Raw genomic sequence first — 19,977 nt, 5'->3', positions numbered from 1 at the left:
CTGTAATACGTTTTTACTAAAGATTAGCTAATGGTATAAAAAATATTAACTATCACAATATTGTTCTATACGCACCACAAATTAAATTTAATATTTTTATTAATAGATATTTTTATTATATTTTCGTCTATAAGTTTAAAAAACATTTTAATTTAATGAATATAATTATTTTATTCATTAATTTATTTAACGTAGATTGGACGGTTATTCGTTGTGAACATTAGTATGTATATAAGGTAAGTTCTATTTTTTAAATATCATAACAATTTTTTTGTAGTGAACAAATTTTTCAATTTTAAAATGCATTTCCTAATATTTATATCTTGACTTCAATTCTTTGGTTTCAATCTTCAAATATAAGATTGAGTTGGACCCTCATATATTTACTATAAAAATTTATACCCTAATATATTGTTGAGGCTATCAAATTGTTTTTAATTATAATTACCCGGTGAACACCAATAATGTTTTAATTTTTTTTCTTCTGTATTTTTTTACGAGATCACTTAACGCTTTTCATGATGATAGATATTATTAATTAATTCAAAAAAACAATACTAGATTAAATTTAAATAATGTATATCCTAGTATGAGTATGGAAAGTAATCTGTGGTATTAGTTTTTTTCATGACTTCTTGGAGATGTTTAGAAGTTTCCAATCCAAATTGATCGAGAGGTGTACGTGACATCGCAGCCACTCTATAACAATGAATTTATTTTAATTAGTTGAGTTTTAAAACAAAAATAAATAATTTATATTGCTACCTTCCGCCAGATATAGAGCACAAAAATTTCCAATAAGATCCACGTAAATTTTGTGGTTCAATAATTGCCACGTGAAAAAGTATAGCTGTACAGAAGCAATAGAAGAAAATATTAAACCACTTTACTTCTGGTAATATTCCATCTTCGACTCCGCTGTTCCACAGAAGCTGAAATTAAAAATATAATAAGTAATGAACGCAAAAATAAAAAGTGCTACAGTATATTTTTACATACCTGCAAAGATTTCCACATAACGTACAACGCTATTGTATTACTAGGATACATCGCAAATGATACACTTGCTAATAAACTTGCAGGTATAGCGTGAAATTTCGAATTTTTATTACTTAAATTTCTCAATAAACATGATACTAACTGTTGGAAAAATAAATAAATTAATTTCATACACTTTTTTAATTATTATGTTAGTTAAAAAAAATTACCCGATAAATTCCAGAAAATCCTCCAACAAATAGTGCCAAATTAAAAGTACTTTTCTTAAGAAACTCTTCTTTTAACAAACTAGGCTTTGTTATAAATTTTCTAAACTTAAATATCAAATTCAATCCTAGTTGAATAGATAATCCAAAACTAAACATTTTAAAACTACCTCCTAGAATAAAATGCAAACAACTGTAGGGATGGGGACACGAATTGTGTCTAGCAGTATTTTTAATCCAGTTTATAAAATTCTGATAAGCTCGTATTGATTTTTGTATAAAATTGTAAGAAGACTTTTTTTTACTTCTATCAACTGAATTTTTCATTTGACTATTTATATTTTTGCTAGTTGATGGCTCAGATATCAAAACTCGGTGCTTTGCATATTCAGGATCATCATAAGGACTAACAACAATTCGTAGTAATTTAAATATCGAATCTGTCTTTAAACTTTTGCTCCGATAAAAATATATCAGCGTGGCCATACTAGCTGCAAATATATAAACATTTCCGTACGGTATTGGCTTAACAATGCCTCGCCATTCAGCCATCCGAAAAGCTGTCTCTGTTGCCTATTACAAAAAAACTACTTAAGACACCGTTAATTATTTAGTTATTTTTGTTACGTCTTATTAACGGATACATACGATATTGGCGACATACAAACACAAAAGTGTTCTTCTTGACGGCCTTTCAATAACTATCGCAGCTAGACTCGAAAGAAAGGATGGAAGAAAAGATACTGTTATAATATTGAAATTTCCTAATAGCTTTCTGTAAAATTAATCATTAAGTTAAATAATATATATGTTTAATAAAATATATAGTAATGTACCTGAAAGTACAGATAAATATTGGATATGTATAAGCGCTCCAAGATAAAAATGCAGTTGATTGTAAAATACCAAGTATCGCTTTTAATACATCTTTTTTTGAAGGTACTTTTCCTCTCATTAATAATGCTCCCTATAATTGAATTTGAATAATATTAATATTTTAAAATATTAGATACTTTATATTGCATGTAAATTTTTTCTTATTATGTAAAAATTATAAATTTGATATTGATTTCAGATAGTTGATAAATCAATTTTGACATTGACAAAAAAATAAAGAAAATAAAATGAAAAAGAAAGTAGCAGGAATCTGACAATTTTTAGGATTTTTCTTATTAAAAAACTTGTTTAAAAAAATATAAATAAAAATTTTACATGTAGAAGATTTGAAAAACTATAAGTGCAATTTTTTAAAAATATTTTTATAATTCTAATTTAATTAATGAAAAAAATTTTTAAACGTCTGCTGATTTCAGTATCATAAAATAAAATAAAAAACAAGTTTCAGAAAATTTAATTTTATAGTAAAAAAGTAACATACCAAGTAAACAGTTGAATATATTTTAAGGGATTCTTGGAGTGCATGAAGCCCAAGTCCAACTTGTGCTGACATACATGAATCCGTCCAAGGATGTGTAAAATCTTTACAACCATTTGTGTTAATAGCAAATTTACTCAGTCTGGAAGGCATCTTCGATAATTACTGTATCAACTCTCACAAAGTATTAAATATATTTCTTGAATGATTTAAAAACGTAATATCATGACATGGAATGTTAATTCATTCGTTATTGAGCAGTTATTTTAATTAATAATTACAAAACCAATCAATTGCACCTGTATAAGAATTAAAAAATGAAAACTGAGTACCGTGCAAAAAAGTAATAATCTTTTTCGTACTTTGACCGCTTCCTGTGAGTTTCATCCTACGTATGATAATTTTAATGTTGTTATCTGTCTTTTGAACATTACGCAATGAATTCAGAGTGAATAATAAACTGGTTTTTGATATAATATGTATTGAACAGTGTAATATGGCCTTGTTTCAGTTCATCGTTTATTATTATTAAATAAATAATCCAATAATCTATACATCAATCCCATTCAATTTCTTTCTTTTTTTTTATCATAACAATTATTAAATTTTTTTAAATTCACACTGACAATTTATAAAAATCCACGTGAGCTTAGATTACCTTTTTATTCGATCACCGATTGTATGTATACATACACATATGGTTTATTGTCGCGCATGAATCAAACAACTGATCCAAAAAAACCAAATAAAACAACTATGAAGTTGTAGTCCATTTTTAAATACCTCCTCTACCTATGCGTAGATCTAAATGGCGCGAAATATTGAATTCTTTCACACATTAATAACATTTCTTATACTTAATTTTTAAACAAAAAATCGTTAATCAAACTCATTAAAAAATTAGACGTCCATAAATATTTATTAATTGAATTTATTGAATCTTTTAAATTTTTAACATTAGAATTAAAATTACTGCTTAATGTTTAGTTAATTAAAATATACATCTGTTCAATATCAACATATTATGATTAATGACCTTATTAATTTTTATTTAATTTATTTTCAAGGTGAATTGTTTTTTAATATTTAAAAAATAAAATAATAATATTAATAATTAAGGAGAAAAAATTAACCATAAAGTTATATCAAATTGAAGTTAATATTTTATTTATCTATTGGTAATATAACATATCTATAAAATAGATTAACTGAAATAAAGAATGAAAATCTATTTACACTAAACGTGAAGAAAATCAGTGAAAATACTCTTTTTTTTTGTTCTTAAATATAATGTCGATACTAAAATATATACACAGGTAAGTAATAATTATATCTATAATAATATTACAACCATATTTAGCATCGAGGATTATTAATAATAAAAGAAAAGTAATATATTGAACTAGTTTCAATAACTATAACGAAAAGTTATATGTACAAAGTTTTTGTAAATAATCTTTACGTTTTAATATAATAATCGATAGATTTTTAAATATTCATTACGTCAATAAAATAATAAAAATCAAATTAAGCTTTGTTACAAGGTAAGATAGGGCAATTGAGTGGAGGAGGAGGAACTAGTAGCGGTAATGGAGTAGGAGGCGGTGGAGCCTGGATGCTATTCGGCGATGATGTTCCTTCAACAGGACGTAAAATTGCGCTGTAAGCAGCTAAATAACTTGGCCATAGATGCGGAGGCGGTGGAGATCCTGGTGGTGGCGGCGGAGGCGAACGATCATCCATGTCGTCCGAATCATCCATCAACATTGATGTCAATGGTGTTACTTTTGGCTTCTTTAATTTTATTATTTTTACCTGAAAATAAATAAATTTTAAACAATATTTCTATTTATTTATTCTAATCATGAATAAAAAATAATAAAAGTTATTTACCTTGACCTTCTTCTTAATTTTCAAAGGTTTGGCACGTTTAGCCTTCTTACGATTCTTCCGAGACCTTGATCTTCTGATATGTTCATGTAGAGGATCATGTAAAGACATGGGAGTCGGTGGTGGTGGAGATGGCATGTCACCCTCACCGCCACTTGGACTCGTACCTTCTCCTGGTTTAATACCATCAGCAAACTGCACTGATTTGCGTGATCTACGTTGTCTTGGTACTCGTAATTTTTTTTCCTCTGGATCTACTTCAGTTGATTTTTCTTCGCTTACATTTGCTATTGATGGTTCTCCACCATCAGCTTGTACCACATCAGCAGTACTGGAAGCAGTATTAGAATCATCATCCAACACACCGTTTGTTATTCTTTCATCCCATAGACCAGGAGGAACGAGAATTCCTTTTCTAGGTGGCGGAGGCAATGGTGCCGTAACATCAACATTAACATTAGAAGCTGAGTCTTCATCAATATTTTCATTAACACTAGGTACATCAATGTCAAGTTGTTGGTCACTTAAATTCACGACGCGTGATTCATCTTCAATTTCTGGCTCAGGTTCTATTTCTTCTTCATCTTCCTCTTCATCGTCTTCTTCAACATCTCCTTCGTCATATTCTTCTTCTTCATCTTCGTCTTCCGGAGGATTTTCATCTGATTGTCCAAGCGTCGGAGGGATTTGATCATCATTATCTTCGTCTTCAGCTGAATGTCCAGGCTGTATACTAACTGATGCCTCTTCCATTTCAACTTCGACAGTAGTATCAGGTTCAACGGGTGATTCGGTAGTTATATGACTACTGGACTGTCCCAGAGCACGTTTAGCACGACGATGCATTTTTTCCAATTTTTTACGTTCTTTTTCACGACGCTTTTCGTCACGCAATCGTTTCCGATCTTCTTTTTCTTTCTTCCTAACTTCCATGATAGCTTCATAATTGTAAATTGGCTGTAGAACCGGTGGTGCTTTTGGAGGTTCAAGTTTAGGAAGTGCTGCCATTTGCGTTGGTCTTGAAATCGGTTGAATGTGGGTGACTGGAGGGGCTGGAACGATCATTGGATGCGAAACTGGTGGTACACTTGAAATTATTGGCATTGGAACAGGACTTGGCATAGGAACAGGAACAGCCATTGGTACGCTGCTCATTGGTAATGATGATGTTGACGGTATTGGTGCTGGTGGAGGTACAGGTCCACTCCAATCTAATGTCGTAGATGGTACAACTTGCACGACATTACCTACACGTACCAAACGGTTTGGATTGTTATTACTAGTTGACGATGGTGGTGTTGGCATATCATTTCTGATTCCGACAGGAGGAACTGGAGCAGTATATTCAGCTGGTACAACTTGTAGAACATTGCCGACTTGGAGCACTGTAGGCTGTTGTGGGCGTGCATATGGACCATGAAGAGATGTTGGAATACGTGGTTGAAGAACTGGCACTACCGATGTTGGTGGATATTGCATGGTTGGTGGATTATACTTGGGAAGATGGTAAGTGTGAGGTGGCGGTGGCGGTGGTGGCAGTGATGTTGGTAGAGGTGGTGGTAAGGACTCTTGACTTTTCTTAATTCCTAATTCCAATTCTAACCTTTCATCCAGAGAAAGACGTTTTGGTGATGCTGCAGGTGGATTTATAGTCGCAGCTGCCATAGTCGGTGTAGTTATAGTGGTGGTCTCTAAACGTGGTGGATAAGTCAAGTTATTTCCTGGGTAATACGAGTATTCAAACTGTTGAGTAGGCACTGGTATATTATTTGAATCATTAACTTGTGAAATACTTTGAGGTTTTTGATGGGACAATGAACTTATTCCCGGCGGATGAATGATTGTTTCTATTTGTTGAATTTGTTCTTTACTAGGGCTTCTTCGATAACCCATACCACCACCAACTGTGTTTAATTTTCGTTGTTCTGGAGAAAATGATCTTGAACGCCGGGACCTGTCTAATGATCTTTGGCCGCGATCTAAACTTCTCAATCCTAATCTTGACCTTGATCTTGAAGATGATCGAGATCGCGATCTAAATCTTTGTATAGACCGTGATCTTGAACGTGAGCGACTTCTTGATCTGGACCTGGTCCATGACCGAGATCGAGAGCGACTTGAGTATCTACTACGTCCAGATCTCAGCGGAGAACCTCTTGATCTGGGAGACAGTCGTGATGATTTTCGAGTGTCTAAAGATTTGCTACGAGATGAGTCAGGTGATTCACGAGATCGATCCCAATCGATATCACGATTCCGTCGTTCTCTACTTCTACTTCTACTTCGGCTTCGGCTTCTACTTCTGTAGCGAGATTTATTTAAATCACTTGAAAATGGAATGTTAACATCCAAAGAATCAAGAGGTCGTTCCAAAGCAGCTTGTCGTTGTTTATCACCACCATGAGCAACACCTCTTAAAATTTCCATAGGATCATAAGCCTTCTCGGTAATTTTTTCACGACTCCAATCTCTGTCACGACTACGATTACGTTCACGACCTCTTTCGCTTTCATTGCTTCTATGCAATCGTCCTCGACGATCTGGACTCCTTGAAAATCTTTCTCGTCTATCATCAACACGCCCCATACGTTTTTGACGGTCCCATGATAACTTGTCATCTCTTTTAGAAGGAGTCCTACTACGACTCCGGCTCCAACTACGGCTTCTACTGCGACTTCTATTCCATGAAAGTGGAGAATGGCGTTTTTCTTTTAAGCCGCGATCACTGAGAGGACTGATTTTCTTTTGATCAGCACTGAGGGAAGATCTTTTTGAGTCTTTGTCATCAACTTTTTTGCGATCTCTAGAAGAGTCTTTGACTGAACCTCGACTACTGCTGCGATAGCTTGAACTACTTGCTCTGTCTTCACTACTGCGAGTTTTAGATTTGTCGATTCGGGAAGAACTTCGTCTTGAATCTTGTTCTGGAGATCTTGAATATGATCTAAGTCGTATTTCTTGGAAACTTGCACGGAATTTTCCTTTTTCTACAACAGTATCTGACTCACGTGTTTGAGTAACAAAACAAGTATCATCGAATATTGGTACTGAGATATCCGCAGATTCACCCGACTTGTCTTCAGATTTTGCTAATTGTAATTGTTGAGAACTTAATTTAAATGGTGATACGTTTGAATCGATTTTCTGGTCTGAAAGTTGAGAAAATTTGTCTGTAGACTCACGTGTCGCAAACTCAGCAAACATATTCATACGTAATTTCTTCATTGCATCAGTTTCTACGGCCGGACTTACATTTTTAGATTTTTCCAAAGAATTATGTTGACTTCTTTTAACATTTTCAGCATCGCTATCACTACTTTCGCTGCTACTACTAGTGTCACTACTATCACTACTACTCTCACTAGATTCTTTTTTATTCTTTGATGTCTGTACTGATTTAACACCAGTAATTAATGATGATTGGTTTTCCCAATCAATTTCTTCTTCTTCCCAGTTTACAGGCACAAGATTATCATCTTCCAACTCTTCTTCTTCTTCTTCTTTTAATAAAACTGGACTAGGTTCAGTCCATCGCGTCGTCGTCGGCACTTGTTCAGGTACAATTTCTACAGCATTATTTTCACACTCTGGAACATTTTCTACCCATTCTAAAGATTTTTCTTCTATTGAAGTTTTTACTTCTTCGTCTTCTTTTTTAACCAAGTCCTCTGAAATATCATCAACCTTTTTCTCTTCTTCTTTTTTCTCCTCGATAATTGTTGAAGTAGGTGATGTAATTGTTTCAATTTTCGGTTGAGTATCCGGAACTTGTAATTCATTCTCAATTTTAATTTTTTCTTCCATCAACATTTTTGCTTCCCGTTCACCTTCTTCCTCCTCATCTTCCCAAATTCTTAATGAGCAAACTCTATTAACCTGTTTCTTTTTATTTTCTCGCGAAGTTTTGTTCTTTTCAACAGCAATATACATATCAGTTTTACTGTCATATAATAATGCTTTCTCAACTTTCTTATCAGATTTTTCTGCAGATATTTCTTTTGTCGCATTTGTAATGAATTTCTCTACAGCATCCATACTGTCAACTTCCCAATCATTGATAATAGGTAAAGTTTCAGGATTCTCTTCAAGTTGTGTTAAAGATGGAAAATGTAATGCGTCAAAATCCAATGATTCTGTTAATTTAGCACGATATTTTTTAAGTTTTTTAATCAACTCCGACTGACTAGGTGAGCGTCGCTTTGAGCGGCTTTTCTTTTTCCGCTTTTCACGAGATTTCTTTTTACTGCTGACATCGTCCGATGATTCACTGCTAGTATCGCTTGATGTGCTAGAAGTACTAATACTGCGACGCTTCTTTTTAATTTTTTTGACCTTTTTATTTCTTGAACTATCTCTTTGACTCTTTTTATCACTTTGATTATCACTTACTGTATCAGTAGTTATTTCAATAACATCAGTAGCTTTCTCAGTTGGTGAATGATGCACAGGTTCAGTGTTTTTAATAGATTTTTCTTCTTCTTCTACGGCAGTAGGATTTTCATTCACAACTTCACTTTTTTCACTCTGCGATTCTTCAATTTTGGTTTCTTCTGGCTGTTGATCATCAAGCGGCTGTGTAATCTGTGAATTCGAGTTGTTGTACCATACTTCATAAAGCTTTTCAGCTGTCGCTGCTTCTATAATTACCTGTGGAATCGTTTTATCTTCTGAAGATTCTTTAATTTGAGTAACTTGAGGACTTACTTCAATGCTAACATTAGATTTTTTAACTTCAGTTTCCCAGTGTGGTGATTGTGGCACATCTTTTTTAATAATTACTTCGAGATTTTCGTTTTCTATCTTCTCATTTTTACGCTCATCAGTAACTTTTATTTTTTTCTTCTCAGTAGACTTAGATCGTCTTTGTTTAGATGTTTTACGATGTTTTGAATCTCTTCTTTTTTTACGCTTACGCGTTAATTCATCAAATTCATAACTTGAATTTGAAACTGTACTTTCCTTTCTTAAACGTTTTTTCTTATTTTTAATTCGCAGCTTATTTTTAATTTTTCTTCTCTTTTTCTTTTTCTTCGATAAATTAATACTCTCATCACTCGAAGAAGCATCACTGTCACTACTGGAACTATCAGAACTTGAATCTCGTGTACGTTTCTTCCTTCTCTTTCTTTTGCGTTTCCTTTTACGTTTCTCAGCTTCAGACTCCGATGAACTAGATGAAGAATCACTGCTTTCACTAGACGATACTTTTTTTCTATTTTTCTTCTTTTTACGTTCTTTCCGTTTTCGGGATCTCAATGATTTTTTATGTTTTATTTTTTCTTTAATATTTTCCCAACCACCTATTTCAGAGTCTATTACAATTGTTTCATCAATCTTTTCAATTTTAGCATCAATAATATCTGAAGTATTCTCAGAACGATTAAGAGATTTATTTTCCTCAACAGAATCTATCATTACTGGAGTAATCTTAATGTCCTGATCGGTATTTTCTTCAATAAATTCATTAGTTATTAGTTGATTAATAACCTCTGGCTCAACATCGGCCTTTGTCACTGAAGGATTTTCAAAATTTTGATCAACGGCTATAGAATCTTCTTCTTCTTCCTCTTCATCATGACCAACCATCTTCAGAAATTCTTCATATTCTGATACCAATTTTTTTCCAACTTCAACTTTTTTAATTAAGTTATCATTATCGTTATCTGTAACTAATTTTAATGTTTTAGCTTTTATTTCACTTGATGATTCTTCAATAGGTGTCTCTTTTGTTTGTTTCTCTTCATTAGATACTAGTAAATCTGATTCAACTATGTTAGATAAATCTTCCTCGGGTATTATTTTATTTGAACAAGAAGATTCAGAAGTTGAGTCTAGTTTTTCCAGCAAAATAATTTTTTCATCCTCAGCTTCTTCGACCTCTTTCTCCATTTCTTCATCCTCTTCATTTTCCTCTAGATCTACATCTTGTACTTCTTCTTCTTCTTTTGGTAATTCACCATCTTCTTCTTCTTCTACTTCTTCTCTGGCTTCCAAACATTCTTTTGTTACAGATTTTACATTTTCTGCATCGTCTTTTTGTTGCACTTTTGTGACTTCATTTTCTTCATCTGAATGTTCTGAATGAACCTGAGAAGAACTGCACGAAGGAACTTCAACTTTTGCAATCCCCTCATCTCCACTGTCCCATCTAGATTTTGATTTTTTCGACTTACGCACTGAAAACTTAGATTTTTCAGTATCTTTAACTTCATGAGTTTCGTCTCTCGATCTAGACCTGTGCATATGTTTGTACCATGTCCGAGGACCTTGATCTTGTTCAACTTCCTTTGAAGGCTCGACAGTTCCATCGGCTATTTTTCGCATGGTATTACAGCGATCTGGAGGAAGTATTTGATAAAGTTGTTGACAGGGAAGTAGAAGAGACAGTTTCGGATTTTCACTGTAAAATAAACTCGGAACATTAAATTTCTTTGTAACACGAATTGATTCTGGTGGATACTGTTTTTTAACATCATTTATTCCATCGACAGTAACACAATTTCGTTTTACATGATGATCTCCAATCAATAACATGTGTTCCAGCTGTGCATTATAATCTTGTGCTGTTTTAAACTTAATTTCTCTATTCGCAAGAAAACTAGAATCTTCATTTATTTCCAACGATAAAGATCTTTCTCGTATTCGACCATTTTGCCCTTTAAAATTTTTCCAGGGAGTTTTTATTTTCCGCTCAATGATTTCCTCTTTTTTCTCTCTCTTATAATCATTATAATTTCGATTTTTGTTGAAATGCTTATTGTCGTGTTTGTATTCTTTCATTTTAAACTGCTGATCCATATCGAACAAATTCCGTCGAGATTTTTCTCTATCCTCTCTTTCCCTTCTTTCTCTGTCCTCTTTTTCTCTTCTTTCTCGATCCTCTCTTTCTCTTCTTTCTCTACTTTTAGAACGATCTCGAAAATGTTCATTGTTAAATGTTCTTCGTCTATCATTAAATTTTCTATCACCATAATTTTGATTGAAATTACCCCGTCGAAAATTGTCATTGTGAAAATTTTGACTACGACGATTACCCCACTGCTGATGCCTTCCAAAACTCTTATTGCGATCACTTCTACCATTATTACGGGGTAAATCATCAAGATTATTTTCTTCTTGTTGTTGTCTTGCTTTTTGCTCACTCAATTGCATGGCTAGTAATTCTTTTTCTTTAGCGGCTTCACGAATAATTTCCTCGATAGCTGCAATTTTCGGTTCAGCTCTTTTTTTAGTTTTTTTACTTGATGATTTTGTTTTTAGTGTTACTGTTATATCAGGTTTAATTTTTTCGGATAGTTCAAGCTCAATACTTGTTTTATTTCTCGCTATGTTTTCTCCTCCCATTGAATCTTTCGAACTGCTACTTAATTTTTTCTTATTTACTTGGAATGAATTTAGGTTACGACTTTTAAAACTAAAACCTTTATCAGGACTCTTTTGTATTAATGGTGCAGTAAACTTACTAGCAAATGCCATCAATCGTTTCTTAGCTTGAACTTTTCCGAGAACAGGTTTTGTTATTTTAGGACTGTCAGCTGCGGATTCATCATCAACAGGACCACGATTGCTGTCTGGGGTCTCTGATCTATCAACATTAGCAACGCTGCTTGAACTTTGAGACATGTCGTCTCGCGGTTGTTGTGGATCACTCAATCCCGGTGATTCCATTGTGATTATTTTACAATATTTGAACTGTACTCTGCTTCAACACCTAATAATAAAAAAATACTTCAGTAATAACATAAAAAATTAAGATTAAATTTACGCAGGCCTTATGTAAATAAATGTGTTATTATTAAATCTATTTACCGGTTATTCTTTTGTAATTGTATATTATACATTTACTAAAATATATACATACAGTCAACTGAATGCATTGAGCTCCATGTTAAATATCAATTTTTATAAACTTTAAAAATTAATCTATTGTTTACAGCAATCACACTACAAATTATTGTAAATTATGAACATAAAATTTAGCAATACATAAATACGACGGTCATCTTGGTTAAACTAACTGTTGCCAATATAATGACCACAATTTTTTTATCAATGGTGGCAGCACGGCAAGACTGCTACCAATTCGAACCGGGAAATTTAAAATTCGATAAAATGAAATTTAAAATTCAGTACATCATCTGTTTATTCAACAATAAATTAATAATAAAAAAAAACTGATGTCTTAATATGTTTCGAAAGTTGCCATCCTAATATTTCTAAGTCATTGATCATATTTATAACAAAATTAAATAAGATTAATGTAAAATATTTATCTGAAAACAGCTTTTTAAAATAAAATTAACATAAATTTATGTCAAAATTCCATTTAATTTTTATTTTTATAAGGTAAAAGCCCCAATAGATTATCACTCTATGTATTTGTATATCTATATTCACAAATATAGGTATACAAATACATGGAGTGATCATATACTGGTACATGATCATCTATTGGGGCTTTTACCTTACTTGTACAATTAATACTTCATATTTTATCGACTTAATAATATCATTAAATGAAAATTTAATCATCTAAATCTTCAATTTCGGAAGCATCTCCACCCATTGCCTTCCAAAATGCTGTTACAAGTTGTTCTGCCGCTGCTCGACGATTACTTGGAGATAACGCAGCTGCATGCTCTTTCATAGCCATTAGTTGGCCAAATAATTCACCAAAATCTGTATTTTCTTCTCCCATAATACCATCTAAAACATATCAATTAATAATTGAGATATATTTATTATAACTTAGCATTTAATCAATATTAATTGATATAATTTTACAATACCTAGTACACTGTTCATCAATAAATTATCTGTACCATTACGTGAAGCATTTAGTTGAATATTTTCTAGCTGATCTTTTATTTCATTTACATCTGGCTCAGTTGATGTTGAAATTCTACCATTAGGAATACCTATGTACAAGTGAGTAACAAATATTATTAGTTGTTTTTTAATAATCAATATATGCGTAAAAAATATAATTTACCTTTCAATATTCGATTAGGCCAAGTATGAGTATGCAATGCTTCAATAAGTCTTTCAATACCGAATTTTTCAGGTTCTAAGTCATTATCCATTGAATCCGACGTTGCATCAGAATTTATCATTTCAACTAACTCAAACTTATGAATATGGCACCATTCAATAACTAATAAAAAATAATTTATTTAATTTTAAGCTTAAAAAAATGATATTTATTTGTTATACCTTGATCTTTACTATGTACATTAGGAAAAGCTTCGCAGGCCAGCAAAAATATATCAGCCTCACTAAGAGACTGGATCAGTGAAACGTATTGTTCCAAATGTAATGGTTCTTCTCCCTGAGTCAATTAATTTACATGATAAAATTTCAGTGATAAAAATAATTATTAGTAAGTCCCTTAGGATTTTTAAATAATAAAATTGCCTTTGGTTCATAATGAAGTATCACTGCTTCGACTCCATCAACTGGCATTCCTAATGGTAATTTCTCTGTAGCACATAATACTACTTTTGCTAAATAATATTTATTGTCAATATTCCAAGAAAAATATTTAATATCGTTATCACCACCCATTAGCTGTGAATCTAAATCTATGCAACAATAAATAAATAATTTCATTAATTATATATTTAAATAATCGAATAGAATACTCACTTTTTAACCTATAATATTTTGATAATTACCTTTAGCTATCGCACTTGCTTTACCGCTTTCAGTGCTCACAATAAGAACTCTTGGTAAGTCCATTTTTATAAAAAAAAAGTTTTTGTTTCTATTATAGTATTTATTACGAATTTATGTACAAGTGATACTAAAATATTGAAAGTAATTGTCAAAAAAAATAGTGCATCAATACAAAGTGACACTAGCGCTTTATTTACTAAACACGTATACTATATATATAACATAAAATTAATAAGGGAGAGGAAATATTGCGTTTTAAAATAAATTGTAAAAAATCTTAGAAATAACTAGACGTCAAATTTAAATCAAATATTTATTTTTTTTATTTTTATATAATTTGTTATGACAAATGAAATTTTCCACAGTACAGAGGGATATTATATGTGATATCAAAATTCAAAAAAAAAATATTAAGCAAGAAAAAAGAGAATACATAAGCGTCTACATTAATAATAATATTAATAAATTATTTGTAAAATTCATGTTCAGATTCGTCTTTTTTAATATTATTCTTGTATCCTTTCTCGAAGTCTTTAGCAAGAACAATGTAACGATTTTCACGTACAGCGTGCATACCGGCTTCTTGACAAATAGCGTTAATGTCAGCACCTGAAATTCTGTCAGGTCGTGCAACGTAGTCTTCAAGATCGACTTCCTCACTTAGATTCATTTTAGTAGTAATTGTTGAAAAGATAAGACGTTTCTGACGACGATCGGGCAATGGAAATTCAATTTTACGATCTAATCTACCAGGACGCAAGAGAGCCGGATCCAAGGTATCAGCACGGTTAGTTGCCATTATAACTTTAACATTAGTTGTTTGATCAAAACCGTCCATCTGGTTAAGCAATTCCAATAAAATACGCTGAACTTCACGGTCAGCACCAGTTTGAGCGTCAAAACGTTTTGTAGCGATAGCATCAATTTCATCAACAAAGATAATAGCTGGAGAATTTTCTTTAGCAAGACGGAAGACATCTCTTACCATTCTTGGACCTTCACCAAGATACTTTTGGACAAATTCAGAGCCAACAACACGTATGAAAGCAGCTGTTGTGTGTCTAGCTACAGCCTTAGCAAGCATAGTTTTACCACAACCGGGTGGCCCGTACATCAAGACACCACGTGGTGGATCAATACCGATTTGCTTGTATAATTCAAAGTGAGTCAGCGGTAATTCAACTGCTTCGCGAATTTCTTGCTTCTGCATATCCATACCTCCAATATCGCTGTACTGAATGTCAGGCTTTTCATCTAAAAAAATTATAAAATGAAATTTTGTTAATTTAAAAAAACGGAGTGAAAATAAAAAAATATTATCTATTTTAATTTACCAGCTTGAAGCATGGAAATGCTAGAGTCAGCTTCGGGTGGCAAGACATCGACAAGAGCATTGCTGTGCTTATGAAGAGCAACACTAGCCGAAGGCTTCAACAACTCACGGTCAATAGTTGACAAAATACGCACATAATAATTAGATCCTGTTGTTGAACCAACGATACCAGTATTCTGGTCGACAGCCTCCAAAAATTGTCCAATTACAAGCGGCACACTCTGGATACGCTTAACTTCTTCTTGGGCGTGTAAATATTCTTTTTTCAAATTGCGTTGTTCATCTTTAATGTATTCCTCTTGAACTTGGAGAAATTCAAGCATCCGTTGTAATTTCTAGCAACAGTTCAAATATTCATTATTAAAAATGTAAAAATATGTCTATTCATAAGGTAAAAGATCCCATTAGTGGCACCTTTAATCCCTATTAGTGGCACTTTTTCTTTTAATGAAAAAATGTTCTACTTGGAATAAAAATTAAAAATTTTTTTAATCTAAAGGTCTTAAAGATTAGAAATAATATATTAATTATTGAAATTAATGATTTTATTAATTGAATAAGTACCAAAATCAAAGAAAGTGTCAGTAATGGGGTCCCCGCCACTAATGGGGTCTTTTACCCTTCTACATATTTAAAAATTAACAATAGGAAATTATATTGTAGAAGAATATTCTAAATTTGACTTTTGAAAATTTTTTTAAATGCATTGTTTCCAAATTTGTTTTTAACATTAACTAGAAATTTGAATAGCGCGCTACGCGCGAGCCTAAATTTTAACCAATAATGAATCGTGGCCCGTTTTTTGCGAGTTTCGACCTTTGTCTAACTTCAAGACTTCCATGTATTTTAATTTAGAGGATTTAATTAATTAATTTTTTTTTTTTTTTTTTTTTTTTTTTCAAACAAAAAAAATCGAATGTTTGCTACTTTCTATATCATCAATAAAAGTTGTTACCTTATATCTTGTGTAAAGATCTTCAACATCTAAATCATCACCAACGCCTGAGTAATGTCCTATTGCAGGCTTAACATCAATTTCAGAGACATCCTGTTGAAACAAATAAATAAATATAAGTGAATTTCATTAATGAGGATAATTATGGAGTAGCTAATGACAATGGAGCCTTGATTGTGTCAATGCTGTCATTATTTCATTTAAATAAACCGCAAGTCCAGTCCTGATTAAATAAATCATTTAAAGTAAAAATATTTGTTCAATTTATTGATTACTTACTTTATCGGGTAAAATAATTCCAAGGTCTTCCATTGTTCTATCTGAAATAAACTTTTATGTCCAGCCAAAATACTTTTTGGTTAAACTGAATGACTTGAGGATATTCACTCTCCCAACTTAAACTATATAAATTGATTTATGAGATAATGCTAGGTGTCACTGTGTGAGTCGTCCGGTTGATAAGAAAGAAATTTATGTGAAATAATTATAATTAAAACACTCACTAGATGGATCTGTTTTCATTTTAACTTTAACTGTTGTGAAAAAACATCAAGCAGCATAAATTTACAGGCGCAAAGCCGAACTTTTAAAAAGTTTATTTATATTATTACAAAATGTTGATATACGATGTTTCGGATAAAGAAAAAGTGATAAACTCAGTTACAAATCAATTACGTAATTTAGGAATAAAATCACGTATTAAAAGACACGTGAAAAAAGTTGATAGCGATGATAAACAGTGTGAAAAGTTGAAAAAAGTTTTCAATGTGCCGTTGCTAAATCAACCGTTGGATGTTGTACAATTGTCGTCTGGAGCAATTGTACAAGTACCAATATTTGTAAAACATGCTATTGTTTTTATTGAAAAACATATTAGACAGGAAGGTTTATTTAGAAAAGCCGGCTCTCAAGCACGACAAAAAGAGCTAATAAATCGGCTAGATAATGGCAATGAATTAGGAGAAAAATATCATCCACTTGACGTTGCTAATTGTTTGAAAAAATATTTTCGCGATCTTCCGGAGCCAATAATACCATATGATTACCATGAAATATTTGTACGTTGTTTTATGCTCAAATGTTCCAAAGTTGAAGCAATACTCATGGCTTGTTTATTATTACCGGCACTTCATTTAAATACACTGGCATTTTTTATGGATTTTTTGAAGAACGTATCCCAGCATGAGGGTGATAACAAAATGTCTAGTGATAATTTAGCTAAAGTTATTGGACCTAACGTTATGCCATTACGCGAAACAACGATCGCTGCTATGCAAACAAGATTGGAAGCACATCTTTTTATCGTCAAGGTTTATAATATTTTTATTTATTTATATAATTACATATCTTTTGAGGGTTGTTAATTAATAATTATCACTTATTATTAATGTCTTTAGGTTCTGATCGAGAATGCTCGTTGCATAGGAGTTTTACCAAAAAATTTAATTGATGAGCAAAAAGAAGCTTACTGTATGGATATTGACATTGATCGTGGTATTGAAGATCGTTTAAAAGAAAAAAAGAAGAAACATCGGAGCGGAAGTCTTACTCGTAAGATTTTTTAATTAAGTCATATAGTTTATTAGATTATTAATAAATTTTTTTCTTTTATTCTATAGGAATGTTTAATGGACTTAAAAAAATTGTTGGCAAAAATGGATCACCTGAGCCTGTTCCATTGAATGGTAGTCATTCAAAACTTTTGACTTATGAATCATCTCAAGTTTCACCTAGTAAAGCTGCCAAAAAACGACGAAATGGCGATGGAGTATCTGCGCAAGCAGTGAGTTCCAAAAAGAAACGGAATTCATTAGACAGTGATTTAAGAGCCACAGCTTCAATTCCACAAGTGGTTATTACTTCACCAAAGGATGGAAAATCATCCGATAAATATTCAGCCCACAAATCATCTAAAGTTCGTAAATATTTGTCTCACACTGTGCATGCTGGACACAATCAGAAACCAGAAAAGTCTAGAAAATTGGGAATAAGTTTGGATCGTCTTGTTTCACGCAGTAAGCAAAAAATAAATGAACTTGAAGCAACAAAAGAAGAAGATTATCCTGATTCTTCAGTTGAACGGCGTTGGAGTACATCCAGTGAGGCCTCTTCAAAGAAGAGTCTCAAAAAACAACGAATGCAGAATTGGAGTGCTTCGTCATTAATGAACTCACCATCAGTAGCGTCGAAGCAAAGAGAACGTTTTGTAAAAGCTACAGTGGGTGATCAATACGAAGATGTATTTAGAAACGCAGATGTTAACTTATCAGATGACAATGAAGAACGTGATGACATTAATTCAACTAGTCAACGTCGTAAATCACAACGTTTATCAAGAATAAACAAGAGTAATCATTTATCTGATGATAAAGGTGACGAATCATCTGAAGAATATGTTAAAATACCGAAAAGAGAATATGAAGAAATTAAAAATCGAGTATCGGCTATTGAATCGCGTATTTCCCAAGAATTTGGTATGGACGGTATTATTGACCACAGTGTAAGTAAAAATATAAATAAAAATTCTGTAAATGATGTGCAGAATGAATATGAAAAAACACTTGAAGAGGCTGGTATTGAAAATATTGTATCAGCTGATCATTTAGCAAAACGTTTGTCCAAGGAATTGAAAATAAGAAGAAGTTCAGAACATAAAGTCATAAGGTCACCAAGTGCTCGAAGAATAAGTAGCTTACGAAGACGTTCTCAAGAAAAACCCGTCTCTGGACGCCGGCGACAAAGTCATAATTCACCATCTTGGCAAGTTTCTGAAAAAAATCAAACAAAAAATTTAACTACTGAAACATCTGAGAACGATAATGATGATGCTACTTCATTTTGCAGTGATGAAACAAATGCGCGGTTGATGTATCTGCAACAACAATTAAGCACACTGATTAGTCACACAGCAGAGCATACTGGTGCTACTCTCAGTGACGATGAGGCAGCATTAAATATCATCAATATGCCAAAGTCATCTATAAATGGTGTACGTCGTGCTTCCTCATTTCACGGCAATGAACTTGTCAATGAGACTCTTCAGTTCAACAGTCGGATCGATAAATTTAAAAAGACTAATAGCCAGCGAAATATGACAAACGACCAAGAGCAAATTACGCATTGCGGTGATTCAAGAGTGCTCGAAATAGTTACAGAGAAAAAAATATCTTGGAAAAATGCGAGCGTTTATTTTGAATGTGAAACTCCGGCGAGAACTACTACTTCAGCGGTTCAAACTGCGCGAGCGTCTATAGCAAAATTACGTACTCAGAATGCAGGAATGGTGTTGGCCAAAGCAAGGTTATTCGATCTCAATGAGAATAAAAATTCCCAGGAATCTTTAATGGAGCGACAAAAAAGGAATAATAATAGACAGCACGAATTAAAAGAATCTAAATCATTGCCAGTAGATAATAATATACGTAAGAAAAAAAGCAAAAGCCCAAAGATTGTTGGTTCTCGACCAAAATTATCTAAATCTCCAAGTGAAATAATTGTCACACCAAACAGTAGTCGTCAGTCTTTTGATAAACGTTCGACTCGT

General features: G+C 32.4%; 5 protein-coding genes across 6 annotated transcripts; 1 reads left to right on the top strand and 4 right to left on the bottom strand.

Annotated features, from left to right (window-relative positions):
* Positions 1-274: 274 nt before the first annotated feature.
* On the bottom strand, positions 275-3,338 carry LOC123274366 (transmembrane protein 135-like). Its single transcript, XM_044741966.1, has 8 exons — positions 2,943-3,338; positions 2,584-2,879; positions 2,042-2,172; positions 1,854-1,980; positions 1,209-1,778; positions 1,000-1,140; positions 766-932; positions 275-699 (listed from the first exon to the last, which is right to left on the bottom strand). Exons 2-8 carry the CDS (start codon positions 2,731-2,733, stop codon positions 585-587), a joined length of 1,401 nt encoding a protein of 466 aa, XP_044597901.1. The 5' UTR covers positions 2,734-2,879; positions 2,943-3,338; the 3' UTR covers positions 275-584.
* A 623-nt stretch (positions 3,339-3,961) lies between these two features.
* Positions 3,962-12,612, bottom strand: LOC123274375 (serine/arginine repetitive matrix protein 2-like). Of its 2 annotated transcripts, XM_044741980.1 has the most exons (4): positions 12,280-12,611; positions 10,402-12,181; positions 4,474-10,035; positions 3,964-4,395 (listed from the first exon to the last, which is right to left on the bottom strand). In XM_044741980.1, exons 2-4 carry the CDS (start codon positions 12,136-12,138, stop codon positions 4,108-4,110), a joined length of 7,587 nt encoding a protein of 2,528 aa, XP_044597915.1. In that variant the 5' UTR covers positions 12,139-12,181; positions 12,280-12,611; the 3' UTR covers positions 3,964-4,107. The 2 variants fall into 2 exon arrangements, with proteins under 2 accessions (XP_044597914.1, XP_044597915.1); XM_044741979.1 differs by having other exon boundaries at positions 3,962-4,395; positions 4,474-12,181; positions 12,280-12,612.
* A 324-nt stretch (positions 12,613-12,936) lies between these two features.
* Positions 12,937-14,335, bottom strand: LOC123274378 (alpha- and gamma-adaptin-binding protein p34-like). Its single transcript, XM_044741982.1, has 6 exons — positions 14,145-14,335; positions 13,885-14,051; positions 13,684-13,798; positions 13,463-13,624; positions 13,260-13,388; positions 12,937-13,176 (listed from the first exon to the last, which is right to left on the bottom strand). The coding sequence occupies exons 1-6, from the start codon at positions 14,206-14,208 to the stop codon at positions 12,995-12,997; spliced, it is 819 nt and encodes a 272-aa protein (XP_044597917.1). The 5' UTR covers positions 14,209-14,335; the 3' UTR covers positions 12,937-12,994.
* A 109-nt stretch (positions 14,336-14,444) lies between these two features.
* LOC123274377 (26S proteasome regulatory subunit 6B) lies at positions 14,445-16,848 on the bottom strand. The gene is made up of 4 exons (XM_044741981.1): positions 16,713-16,848; positions 16,434-16,526; positions 15,480-15,813; positions 14,445-15,399 (listed from the first exon to the last, which is right to left on the bottom strand). The coding sequence occupies exons 1-4, from the start codon at positions 16,743-16,745 to the stop codon at positions 14,612-14,614; spliced, it is 1,248 nt and encodes a 415-aa protein (XP_044597916.1). The 5' UTR covers positions 16,746-16,848; the 3' UTR covers positions 14,445-14,611.
* Positions 16,849-16,900: 52 nt separating this feature from the next.
* On the top strand, positions 16,901-19,971 carry LOC123274373 (rho GTPase-activating protein 11A-like; the record flags this gene model as incomplete). The annotated part of the gene is made up of 3 exons (XM_044741977.1): positions 16,901-17,743; positions 17,831-17,984; positions 18,053-19,971. Coding segments are annotated over exons 1-3 (2,769 nt in total), but the record flags the coding sequence as incomplete, so codon positions are not given.
* Between the last annotated feature and the right edge of the window lie 6 nt (positions 19,972-19,977).

The sequence above is a fragment of the Cotesia glomerata genome, unplaced genomic scaffold, assembly GCF_020080835.1.
Source record: "Cotesia glomerata isolate CgM1 unplaced genomic scaffold, MPM_Cglom_v2.3 scaffold_31, whole genome shotgun sequence".
Taxonomy (NCBI): domain Eukaryota; kingdom Metazoa; phylum Arthropoda; class Insecta; order Hymenoptera; family Braconidae; genus Cotesia; species Cotesia glomerata.
This window is presented reverse-complemented; position numbering and strand designations above follow the sequence as displayed.

Coding starts and splice junctions, on each gene's coding strand:
- LOC123274377 (XM_044741981.1), bottom strand. CDS start 16,745: ATGGAAGACCTTGGAATTATTTTACCCGATAAA. Junction 16,527..16,712: donor GAATTATTTTACCCGATAAA/GTAAGTAATCAA, acceptor TTGTTTCAACAG/GATGTCTCTGAAATTGATGT. Junction 15,814..16,433: donor ATCTTTACACAAGATATAAG/GTAACAACTTTT, acceptor AACTGTTGCTAG/AAATTACAACGGATGCTTGA.
- LOC123274378 (XM_044741982.1), bottom strand. CDS start 14,208: ATGGACTTACCAAGAGTTCTTATTGTGAGCACTGAAAGCGGTAAAGCA. Junction 13,799..13,884: donor TACTTCATTATGAACCAAAG/GCAATTTTATTA, acceptor TAATTGACTCAG/GGAGAAGAACCATTACATTT. Junction 13,625..13,683: donor TGTACATAGTAAAGATCAAG/GTATAACAAATA, acceptor ATTTTTTATTAG/TTATTGAATGGTGCCATATT.
- LOC123274366 (XM_044741966.1), bottom strand. CDS start 2,733: ATGCCTTCCAGACTGAGTAAATTTGCTATTAACACAAATGGTTGTAAA. Junction 1,141..1,208: donor GATTTTCTGGAATTTATCGG/GTAATTTTTTTT, acceptor TTTTTCCAACAG/TTAGTATCATGTTTATTGAG. Junction 700..765: donor TGCTCTATATCTGGCGGAAG/GTAGCAATATAA, acceptor TCATTGTTATAG/AGTGGCTGCGATGTCACGTA.
- LOC123274375 (XM_044741979.1), bottom strand. CDS start 12,138: ATGGAATCACCGGGATTGAGTGATCCACAACAACCGCGAGACGACATG. Junction 4,396..4,473: donor AAATTAAGAAGAAGGTCAAG/GTAAATAACTTT, acceptor ATTTATTTTCAG/GTAAAAATAATAAAATTAAA.